Source organism: Theobroma umbraticum, unplaced genomic scaffold (assembly GCF_002168275.2).
Source record: "Theobroma umbraticum cultivar Fairchild unplaced genomic scaffold, ASM216827v3 scaffold_20.0, whole genome shotgun sequence".
NCBI classification, from domain to species: domain Eukaryota; kingdom Viridiplantae; phylum Streptophyta; class Magnoliopsida; order Malvales; family Malvaceae; genus Theobroma; species Theobroma umbraticum.
Genome location: NW_018397266.1, coordinates 6,834,379 through 6,846,057, shown reverse-complemented (window position 1 = coordinate 6,846,057; position 11,679 = coordinate 6,834,379). Strand labels below are relative to the sequence as shown.

Here is an 11,679-nt window from a genome sequence, read left to right as displayed (position 1 = left end):
ATAAGACTAGGAATTCACAGGATCTTTCTTAGTGGGTGCTTAGCTGGTATTGAAGGTGCCAGATCACTACCAGGGAAAAATTGAAAAGCATTAGTTTCCTAACTCTCACTTTAGAGCTTTTCTTCGTACACAAGAGAAAGAGGTCAGTCACTCCTATTAGTTTCCTAGCACTCACTGTAGAGCTTTTCTTCGTACACAAGAGAAAGAGGTCAGTCACTAAGGTGTGTCTAGGTGAATAGCAGAGCAGCAAGACTTGAAAACATATAGCATCTCTAACCAAATATTTAACCTCTTTAGGAAAGAAATATATGCCAAATCCTGAAATCTTCTTGGCTGTAATAGGATGAGTCATGGTCATCCTGGGATGAACTTCATACATGCAAGTACGCGCAGCTGATCTGATACAAGCCGCGAAACTTCTAGCGGGATTTAAAAGTCACGGACTTGCTAGAAAGCTCTGTTTATTTAGTAACAATTGCTAATTTGCTGTCCCACAAGACGATGCCTCACCAGCCGAGTAAGATTCACTCTAACAAGGGGTACAAAATTGACATACGATTCATAATCTATCCACCTCAAAACAAGTTTTGATATCAATTATTACAATTCATCAACTTATAAGATATTATCTGTTTTAATCCCGTTAAATCTCATGACTTACAAATTGAAAATAATATTCATTTTAATATACAACCAACATAAAATTCAGGACTCCTTTTTGAAGAGGCGGCCCTGTGCCTTTACGTTGTGTGGTAACACAGCTCCTCGACTAGCTTGTTTCTGCCATCCACCTAGATTAACGTCGAATATTCTGCTACTGGTCTACAATAAATAATGTCAGCTACATGTATCCTCCGTAGGAGCAAGCGTTAGAGATCGAAGGGGGAGACAAAAGCATACATTTCCAGGTGTAAAGTGAAAAGTTGAGGTTTAAACAGAAGATAGAATAGAGAGCTCTTACCGCAATTCTTGTATCGTTACCAGAAATCGTCCTCTGAGACTTTAAAGCCATTTCAATCATGGCTAGATTGGCCTTCCAACTTATATCCGTAAATTTTCGTATCTTTACTCCCTATTCCTCAATCTAGATTACAACGCAGGTGTGGTTTACATATACTCCTCGTATTGATTCCTCCAGTCTGCTGAGGCCCCAGACATTGGAGGAATGTAGACAAAATGGCCAAGGTAAATGAATTAAATTACGAGGGGAGGAGGAAAGGCCCCACTACATCTAAGTTAAACCCCAAAATATACAGAGATTTACCGTTGACTGCAAAAATTTGTTTCTCTGTTTTCCTTTCTCAAATTTACCATATTTAAAGTGAAAACTATGTCTATCGTTTCCTTGGTATAATGGTGTCATCTCATGTTGCAGCATTGGGGCTTTCCTTGATTTAGTAATTTATCCCACATGCATAACATCTGTCTTGGGGATTGGTAATGAGCAGTGTAATAATCCTCAATGCATCCGAACTGGCAAAATTTCAAGCTGTGCTGGTACTCCACTGGTTTTGAACTGTTGAATTTTTCCACCCACATTCCCATGCTCACATCTTCCATCTTGAATAGCTGCAATATGTGCTCAATGGTTTAATGAACACTAATTAACTCCATTGCTATTTAAAGAACAACCGTGCACACCCAAGCATATGCAAAATAAACAGTTGACTTACTCGCAACTTGTGTTTCTCAAACTCAGCTACGATAAAATGTGCAATATCAGATGACACTATGTACCCCGGACCATTTGCGTAGGGTGGGTAGTCCTCTTCAGGCCATTCCTGGAATTCACCAAAAGAAAAAAAGAAACTACAATAAGTAGCAGATTGTGATATGGGCAACTACCTAAGTAGTATTTTAATAAAAAGTAAACCATAGGTAAGGCAAGGACAGGTCTACAAGTATCTACAACTATATTCAACTGAACTTTAAATTCCAACCCAGTTTTAGATTGATTATAAGAAACTTTTTTGCTTTTTCATGCTGCTCAATGTAGAGCAAGTTCAAAAACTATTACTAAATTATTACTAATTCAAGCATTCGCAAAGGCATGCAACCTCCCATGCAGTGCCAATTAAAAATGAGAAACAATTTTCTTAAAGGCCAAACTCATGAACAAAAAAACATAACAAATCTATATATATATATATATAATGAATTGATAGCAAGAGGTTCCATCATTTTGCTACTAAAATCACATTACCTTTTCTCATCTGAAAGAGGAAATATTTTATAACAAAATGGAGAATAGACATTGCAAAGCACATCAAAATACAGATAACAGTACATATGCATATAAAGATAAAAAAACAAATGGAAAACAAGAAGTTCTAATCATGTTCTATCACAATCTAAACAATGCAGTTCTTCCAAAATAGTATAAATATAACTATAACCGGAAACTCCACTTAAAATTAAGCATTCAAAACTAATTAAAGAGGGGATGAAACGTAAATATGCCTAAAATATTTGCTAAATTCAACAGAAAATGCATACCTCATATGTTACTGCCCATTTACCATTACGTAGGGGCTTGTGGTAGTAATTCATATTTCCAATATACAGGCTTTTATCTCCAACTTTCTTTGCTTCCTTAATCACAGCATCCAGCCGAACAAATGTATCATCATCACACTTCATAATATATTTTGCAGCCACTGTACGGTCCTGTCAACAACAAGATACCGTATAAAGGTAGTTCTTGGTCTCTAGATTTTAAAACTAAAGAACAATAATATTTCAATTACTTTTTTATATGTACTATATCCAATTACAAAACTTAATTTTAGCAAAAAAATAAAAGTAAGAAATGTCAAATCATCCCACCACTCACCCCATATTCACAGATGGCAACTGTCTTTAGTACAACTAGGTCATAGTTATCCATGTAAGGAACTATAACAATATCACCAAAATACTCCGCTTCCTTCTTCAGCTCCACATTTACTTCCTTTCTTCCATTCTAGGAAACAAAAAAGATTAAATATATCAGGCAAGGGGGCTTTCTCAAAAAAAGAACTTGTGCCTGCTTTATCTACCCTTACCAGTGCTACAAAAAACCGAGCAACTACATTTGAAGACCTTATTAACTTATGCTGCATCCAGGACTTTCTCACAGCCATCCTCTCAGCAAAATGATTCCCAGCAGAAAGGATACCTATAAAAAGCTCTACATTTCCATCAGGAAGTGGTGGTGACTTCCATTTACTCAACCTCTCAAGATGTTTTTGCGGAGCAAAACTTGGATGTGAAGTGGGCAAGGAAGCAGCAAACACAGAGTGCACATCAAGGTCACCATTTAGAGATAGCCCGGTAGCATCCTCAAGCACAAATCCCTGTAAATATCATCAGCAATTTCAAGATGTTCTATATTCATCAAATCATTAATCCAACATCAAGATGTTAACTCACAGTTCGATAAGGAAATGAGGTAACATGACGCCCATCGACATTGACATGGTAACCCTCCAAACCAGCACTCAACGTGAGAACAAATAACTTTCCCTCTACAAAAGGGTATGGCCAATCTAGCGCCACCTTCTTCTTTCTTCCTATCAATCTGTTCAACCACCATGTAGCCTTCGATTCTTCCAAGCCATTGTCATCATCTCGAATCCATTTCTCACATTTAACTTGTCCATCAACTACCATATTAAAAATATACAAACAATCAGCAATATTGTCATAGTGTTTCATACAAATAACTTTTAAAACAACTCCAACCTCCACCCCCCCCCTCCCCTCCCCCCTCCCACCCAACAAGATCATAAGCAACACCACAACCAACTTCAGTAAAATTAGCTAACTACCGAACAATTGTTAACAAACAATAAAAAAATCAACAAAACAAATTTCAAACTTCTTCAACCTCCATTCTTCATTTACTAACTCAGCATTTAGCCAAACGCACTAAAATATAAAACCAAAAAAAAAAAAAAACCTGTTTCCTCATCACTCTAGACTTCCACCCTTCACACCTCAACGCCGACCCCATTGCATTCGATAACAAGTATTCTGCTCGATCCACGGCTTCCCACTCCAATCCCCTTTCAACCTCGGATATGAAATGAAGAATCCGGCGGCGATCCTCGCCGTCCACCGTCTTCACCTTGCAATTCCATCATAACTGCGACACCATCACCGACTCATCCCCTTCTTTTAACACCGCTATTTTGGGATCATACTCTGCATGCGACCAATGCGGCAACCCGACCACCGTAATGTGGGACCCCAACGTTAACCCGCAGGGAAGGACTAAGATCCGGCCCCGGCTCATGAACTCCGACCCGGATAAGGAAATCGAATGCAGGCATGATTCGGTTCGGTTTCTGCTTTGATTTTGTTGTCCGGGTTCTGAATCGGATTTGTTTGACCCGATTGGAGGTCGTCCCAGAGTTTCTTGCCGACAACGAAGGCGTGTCGGGCGGTTTTATGGAGCACCGAGAACTCGTCTTTAGAATCGTTATTGTCGAAAGAGCTTTCGTTGAACAGGAGACCTGAAACTTTCTTAAACTCCCGCATTTTCCGCTCCGGTGTCCGACTTCCGGGCTGGCGAACAGGGTCTGGGTCGTTTGCGGGCCGAGCGGGTGCGGATTTGTCAGCGAAGTCCTCTTCGCTCTCGAGAAACAAAGGTCTCGGCAACGTGTCGGTGAAGAACCCTCCAGAACCGGAACCGTAGCCAGTTTTGAAAACGAGCGGGATTTCGAAGCTCATGAAGAGAAGGTAGAGAAACAAAACCCCCATCAAGAACTGAACTAGCCTGAGTCGACTCGGTAACACTAGCGAGTCAAGTTTTGCTCGTTTCATCGTTTACTTGAAAAAAAAAAAAGTATAAAAATAGAAAGAAAGAGGGTTGGTTTCTCCGGTTTGGTTTCTGATTGTGGAGTGAAATATTGGGGAACCTTAACCCTAGATTTGATCCGCAGGGAAAAGGGCTGGGATTATTAAGCGGAAAGCATTCAGAGGATGCATAAGCTTCGAAAGACGGACAGAGAAAGAGAGCAAAGAGCAAAGAAACTTCAAACAAAGGAAAGAGCTTTTAATTTAGGAATTATTGTTAAAACTCACTATTTTTGGAGACAAAACCTTCAAACTTTACGCTCAAAAAGGAAGCAAAAGATTATTATAATTATTATAATTTCATTATTCTTTGATTTCTTTCCCTCTTTGAAATTTCCTTGCTTCTTCTTCGATGGTTACCCCATTTTCAAATTTAAATTTAAAATAAACCAAAAAAAAGAAACAAATAATCAAAACAATTACCCAAAAGAAGAAACAAACAGATTTCTAAAACTTGAAAGCAAAACACGTCGTTTAGGGGACAGGAGATCACGTCAAGCACCAGCCACGTTGGAAGAACAGTGGTCCACCAATCGGGGTCAAGTCAAGTCAACTTGAGCTTCGAACAGGTCAGAAAGAAATAGCGTAGAATTTTTGTTAGTTGAATGAATTAATTTTGCAATGAATATTCTTCTGGGCCTTAATTCGTAATTAAAACAAAGTTGAGGGGAATGAGTGGTGAAACTTGAAAGACCGAGCAGTCGACAGGAGAATGATTTGAAGGGCGGTGGGGACTTTTGTTTCTTGGTTGGTGGAGCTTTTAATCGTTGGAAATGTCTTTTTTGCTTCTTTCTCTGTCCCATTTTTTGAAATTTAAATGTTTCGTCCCAATGCAAATTAAATTATCCTACCAACAAGTAATAAAATAGGATTACTATTCTTAAATAGTAATTTGATTAATAAAATATAAATTTTAAAAAAATATTAACATAATTATATCACATATTCTTATTATTATATCATATCAGTATCACATAACATCAAATTATAAATAACATTTTCATTAATAATATATAATCAACTATTAATTATAAAAATTTATTTGATGAAAAATAAAAATATAAAAACTTTGTTGAACATAATAAAAAATAAAAATTTATTTAAATTTTTTGAAAGTTTAAAATATTTTTAAAATATTATGTCAAAAATAGTCAAATGTGAAAAAAAATAAAAAAAATTAAGTAAAATATTTAAAAAAAGTTCTTAATTTATTTAAGAAAATTCAAATAGTTATTATATTTTTATTATATTTAATTAAATTTTTATATTTTTATTTTAAATTAAATAAATTTTTTATTTTATTAAATTAAATAAGTTTTTATAACTAATAATTGATTAAATTAAAATTTATTTTTTATTTTATATCGTATAGTATTAACTTGATATATTAATATATAGTAATTGATAATGATGTGTTATATGTCGATATATTATAATTAATGATAATGTAATATATTAATTTGACATAATATTATAGTTATATAATATTTTTTTTTCATTAATATCATATAAATATAAATTGACAACTGATATTTTAATTAATAATAATATGTTAATTATTAATTTATTTATTTATTTAAAATAAAAATATAAAATTTAATTAAATATAATTAAAAATTAAAAATTTATTTAACTGTTTTAAAATAATTAAAAATGTTTTTTAAATATTATATTCAAAAATATAAAAGAACAGTTCGGAATGGTGGGTCGGCTTCTTAGTGGAAGAAAACAAAAAGAAGAGATCTGTGATTGAAAATGACGGGCATTCTTTGGAATTTTCTCCAATCTAACGACTGACTGACGGCTCTTTTTCTAGTGGACTTAACTTCACAACGTTTAATTTTTTTTTAATTTCTTTCTTTATTTTTGCGAGTTTCTTGTTGATGTTTTTCCACGTGGATTTCACGTGGTGAGTATGTGACCGTTATTTTCACAAAGAATAAATTAAAAAAATTATTTATGTATGGTCAATAAAATTTTTAAATTTTATATGAAATTTATAATAATCAAATAGACATATAACAATGTTTTAATCTTGAAACGTATAGAATAATAATTAATAATTAAACAGAATTATTTCACTAATTACTTTGTATAGAAAACAATTAATTTTTACATCATGTGTTTTTATTTTTTGCATGATAATATGATATCAGTAGTTTTCACAAAAAAAAATTAAATTGAACTGCTAGTTTTTAATTTTCCCTTATATAGTTTCGTTAATTTTGTGTGTGTTAAACGTTAATGTTATAATATTATACTAGAAGTAGACGATTTTCACATGTATAAGAAACGTATAGATGCAAAATGAAATGCGTGCCAACTATACTTTAATTAGTTGACTTTGTATACATTATTAATAATGACTCTAACTGCATTCACAAGTTAAATAATATCAATCCAATTCGATTAATTGACATTAAAAAAAAACCATCCTTTAATAATTAATTTTAAATTAGTAAAAATATATTAGTCTTTCGTTTTCCTTGACAATATGGTTTAAATCCATTTTTTAAAAAAATTTACATTTATACTGATTTTTTCTCAATTTCAAAACAGTATTCAAAACATTTTTTGAAAAATGGTTTTTTAATATTTATTAATAGTTTACAAAATAATAAATTGATATGTTGACGGCATTATTATAATTTACAAGCAAAGAAATTAATAATGAAAAAAGTAAAGGAACAATATACTCTTGCAATTTCTTTTTTTGGGAGAGTATTACAATTCCAACTAAGATCTCCACTCCAAGTCTCGAACCCTACTTACGTTTATCACTTGAGCTTACTCTAAATCACAGTATGTAATAGTTTTTTTTTTAAGTGAGAGTATGTAATAGATTTTGATTGCAATAGAAAAGCAAAAAAAAAAAAAACCAGTAACCATAATTTACACTTTTTTTAAAAAAATATCAATATGTAATTAGACAAATTATGTCATTAATCTATGTATAGACTTAATTCATATACAATAATTCGTAAAAAAATTGAATCTATTTACTTTTTGAAATTAATAATCTCACTTCAATTATTAACGGTTGTAAAATTTTCTTTGTTATTTATATTAATATGGTATTTGATTGTATTAATGTAATCATTGCATCATTTTTAGACGGTAAGTCATCATATTTAATGTCACTTTAATATAGTTAAATTTTACCATATAAAAGATTTTAAAAATAACCATTTACATTATATTTTAATTTTTTATTTTTATTTCATTTAAAAAATTAAACAAATTTATTAATTTAATTGAAGAACATCATGACTAATTAAAATAAACTAAAGCAAATAAACAAAAAGAAGTGTAAAAATTAAAGCTATTTGCAATAAAACCTCTTTTGGATTGAGCCTGGTCTTGATTTGGTGATTTGGGCCAAGCATTGATGTTTGAACATATTTATTGTGGGCTTGCATGGCAACAGCTCATCTTCGTTTTTGTTGTTATTATTATTTTTCCCTACATTATCTTCAAAAATCCCTGTTCTTTTCTTGATTATTATTATTATTATTATTATTATTATTTAACTCTCTTGCTTTTTTATTTAGTCTCAATGGCCACTTATCTCCTGCTCATCTCTTTTATCCCTGACTTTGTTTTCTTCTTCTCCAGCCCCGACTACTATTGCTGGTTATGCTTCTTTCCTTCCTTCCCTTTATTCTTAAACCAAAAAAGCCCCTAAATAAACCCTTTTTTTTTTTTTTGAAAGAAAGGCAGGAATGTTATTGCTCATAGTTTATGACAAAGGAGAATAACATAAAGCAAAGTCCCAGTAGGACTTGCAGAGAAACAAAAGAGTCCCCACGGTTGAGGACGAGCTTGACAACAAGAGAGAGAGACCTGATGAGCCAAAACAAAGAAAAAGCATAATTCCTAGCCTTCTACAAACATGCAATAAAACACGTAACATCTGATATGGCAGTTTAACCCACCATAATCCTTAAAACAATTAATTCTGCAACTAACATAGGAATAAGTCAGTCCACGGGCCACAGGGGGATCAGTGATTCAACCCCGTAGCCACAGTTGTCATGGGAGCAAAATTGCTATTCAAAATAATAACTTAATTAACCTTATTCAGTGTTTATAGACACCAATAATTAATTGGAATATTGAGCTTTTGGGCCTTTTTTACCTTAGAAAAGAAACCGTAATAATCCCTAAGGTACATGTGATGCATATTTTGTTTCTGTAAACCTCCATGTAGGTAGGTATATGAAACTTAGCCGACACCAGACACTGCTTACAAAGGACAACAACAATTGCAATTTGAAAATCGAGGCCTGGCCTTGTTCATTCTAATACAAAAGGTGAAATTAAGGGTTAGACCGCCCTTTTGCTTAGAAAAGAAAAAAAATATTAGTCTTACTACTATGTGTCTATTACATCATTGCACAAAACTGACACATTACAGACGAAAAGCATGTCAAACCTCTACGATGCAACCCAAGTACCAAGTGCCCACAACTTCTTATTCCTCCGCTACCTCACAAAGAACAAAGGCATCCCCTCGGTTATTCCATTGGCTGGCTGCTAAAGACTCCTGGAAATCACGGGCGCCGATTCTCCTAATTCTTCTCGTAAACCAAACCCTTTTGTCCTTTAACAGCCCCCTTTTTATGCATTTTTTCATCCCTATTTGTCTGTTTTTAGTTTCCTTTAACCTTATATAACTGTGCTTGCCATTTACAAACATCAAGGACTACTTCCATAAAGTTGAAGTTTTTCTTCCTAATTAAGGTATATTTTTCCTTAGTTTTTAAACATGGCTATAAATGCTTTCCCTCCCGTCCAAAATTGTGCGTCTATAGGCCGAGAAAAGCACACGATGGTCGCTGACATGGATGGCACCTTGCTTATTAGTCGTAGCTCTTTCCCTTATTTCGCTTTGGTTGCCTTCGAAGTTGGTGGAGTCTTGAGGCTCCTTTTCTTGCTCTTAGCTTCACCCCTTGCTGGACTTCTTTACTACTTTGTCTCTGAATCTGCTGGCATCCAAGTTCTTATTTTCGCAACCTATGTTGGGATGAAAGTGAGTGATATCGAATCAGTGGCACGTGCCGTGCTGCCAAAGTTTTACTCTAGCGATCTGCACCCCGAGTCATGGAGAGTTTTTTCTTCATGCAGGAAACGTTGCGTGCTTACTGCAAATCCTAGGATTATGGTGGAACCTTTTTTGAAAGATTTCTTAGGGGCTGATATGGTTTTAGGCACCGAGATAGGAATTTACAGAGGTAGAGCTACAGGATTTGTTTGTCAACCTGGGGTACTTGTGGGGAAGAACAAGGCAGATGCTCTTCAAAAGGCTTTTGGCGAGGCACAGCCAGATGTTGGGCTTGGAGATAGGCAAACAGACATTCCCTTCATTGCATTGTGCAAGGTTAGCAAAAACTAACTTCTGAGTTAAGCATCGAACTTCAAAGTTTTGATCAGCTATAACATCTAACATATAAATAAAAAAATATTGCAGGAAGGCTACATTGTGCCACCAAAACCGGAGGCTAAGGCAGTTAGAAGCGAGAAGCTCCTCAAACCTATAATTTTTCATGATGGCCGGCTTGTTCAAAAGCCAACACCTCTCATGGCTCTCCTAATAATTATCTGGATCCCCATAGGATTCCTCCTAGCCTGCTTGCGCATTGCCGCTGGTTCACTCCTCCCCATGCCTCTAGTCTACTACGCTTTCTGGGCACTCGGCGTTCGAGTGACTGTCAAGGGCAGCCCACCCCCACCAGTGAAAAAATCAACCGGTCAATCTGGTGTCCTCTTCATTTGCTCCCATAGAACCTTACTCGACCCAGTCTTTCTCTCTACTGCTCTTGGACGCCCCATCCCAGCGGTGACCTACTCAGTCTCTCGACTTTCAGAGATCATTTCACCCATCAAAACTGTTAGACTAAGCAGAGATAGAGCCACAGATGCATCCATGATTAAGAAGCTACTTCAAGAGGGTGATCTAGCTATCTGCCCTGAGGGGACTACTTGTCGGGAACCATTTCTGCTGAGGTTTTCAGCCCTTTTTGCAGAATTAACTGACCAGCTTGTGCCCGTTGCCATGGTGAACCGTATGAGCATGTTTCACGGCACCACAGCCAGGGGATGGAAAGGGATGGACCCATTCTACTTTTTCATGAACCCTAGCCCAGCATATGAAGTAACTTTCTTAAACAAGTTGCCGATGGAGCTGACATGTAGCTCAGGAAAGTCTAGCCATGAGGTTGCCAATTACATACAAAGGATGATTGCTGCAACTCTTTCATATGAGTGCACAAGCTTTACAAGGAAAGATAAATACCGAGCCCTGGCTGGGAATGATGGAACAGTGGTTGAGAAACCTAAGCTTTCAGCCAATAAACTAATGGGCTGTTAATTTTCATTTTTCCTTGTAAATGTTGGACATTTTCAAATAAAAATATGATTTCATATCGAAATAGAAAGAAAATTGTGATTGTTGGAAATTAAAAGAAGAGTTGTGTCTGTTGAAAATTAATCAATAAATAAAATAAAATAAGAAAAGAGTCACGTCTATTAGAAAAGACCAACAAGAGTAACTCTTTGAAACAGACACAAATAGTGTCTGTTGAGAACAGGCATCTATGCCTATAAAAGATGACCCTCTTTATCCAATGAAAATTAGAAAAACAGTAATATCTCTCCTTCTTCTTCCTCAAATATCTACCAAGTTTTCTTCTATACTATTTTCCTGTAGAAAAATATTATAGAAGTTTGTTAATCTTGTTATACTCCAGTGAGTGCTCAGTGGATTGATTTTATCAGTGCAAAACTCCATCAATCACTGGGCTTCATTGTATCTTCGAGGTTTATACGCCGGTAACTCTT

The 11,679-nt window shown here is 34.9% G+C and overlaps 2 protein-coding genes across 2 annotated transcripts; one reads left to right on the top strand and one right to left on the bottom strand.

Moving 5' to 3' along the window:
- Positions 1-1,041: 1,041 nt before the first annotated feature.
- LOC110423227 (hydroxyproline O-galactosyltransferase GALT4-like) lies at positions 1,042-5,195 on the bottom strand. The gene is given in 11 exon segments (XM_021437385.2): positions 1,042-1,569; positions 1,674-1,781; positions 2,497-2,667; positions 2,834-2,962; positions 3,045-3,335; positions 3,412-3,644; positions 3,941-3,955; positions 3,958-3,987; positions 3,990-4,062; positions 4,064-4,339; positions 4,342-5,195. Coding segments are annotated over 11 exon segments (2,001 nt in total). The 5' UTR covers positions 4,807-5,195; the 3' UTR covers positions 1,042-1,359.
- Positions 5,196-9,607: 4,412 nt separating this feature from the next.
- Positions 9,608-11,209, top strand: LOC110423444 (glycerol-3-phosphate acyltransferase RAM2-like). The gene is made up of 2 exons (XM_021437659.2): positions 9,608-10,219; positions 10,310-11,209. The coding sequence occupies exons 1-2, from the start codon at positions 9,608-9,610 to the stop codon at positions 11,207-11,209; spliced, it is 1,512 nt and encodes a 503-aa protein (XP_021293334.2).
- The last annotated feature ends 470 nt before the right edge of the window (positions 11,210-11,679 follow it).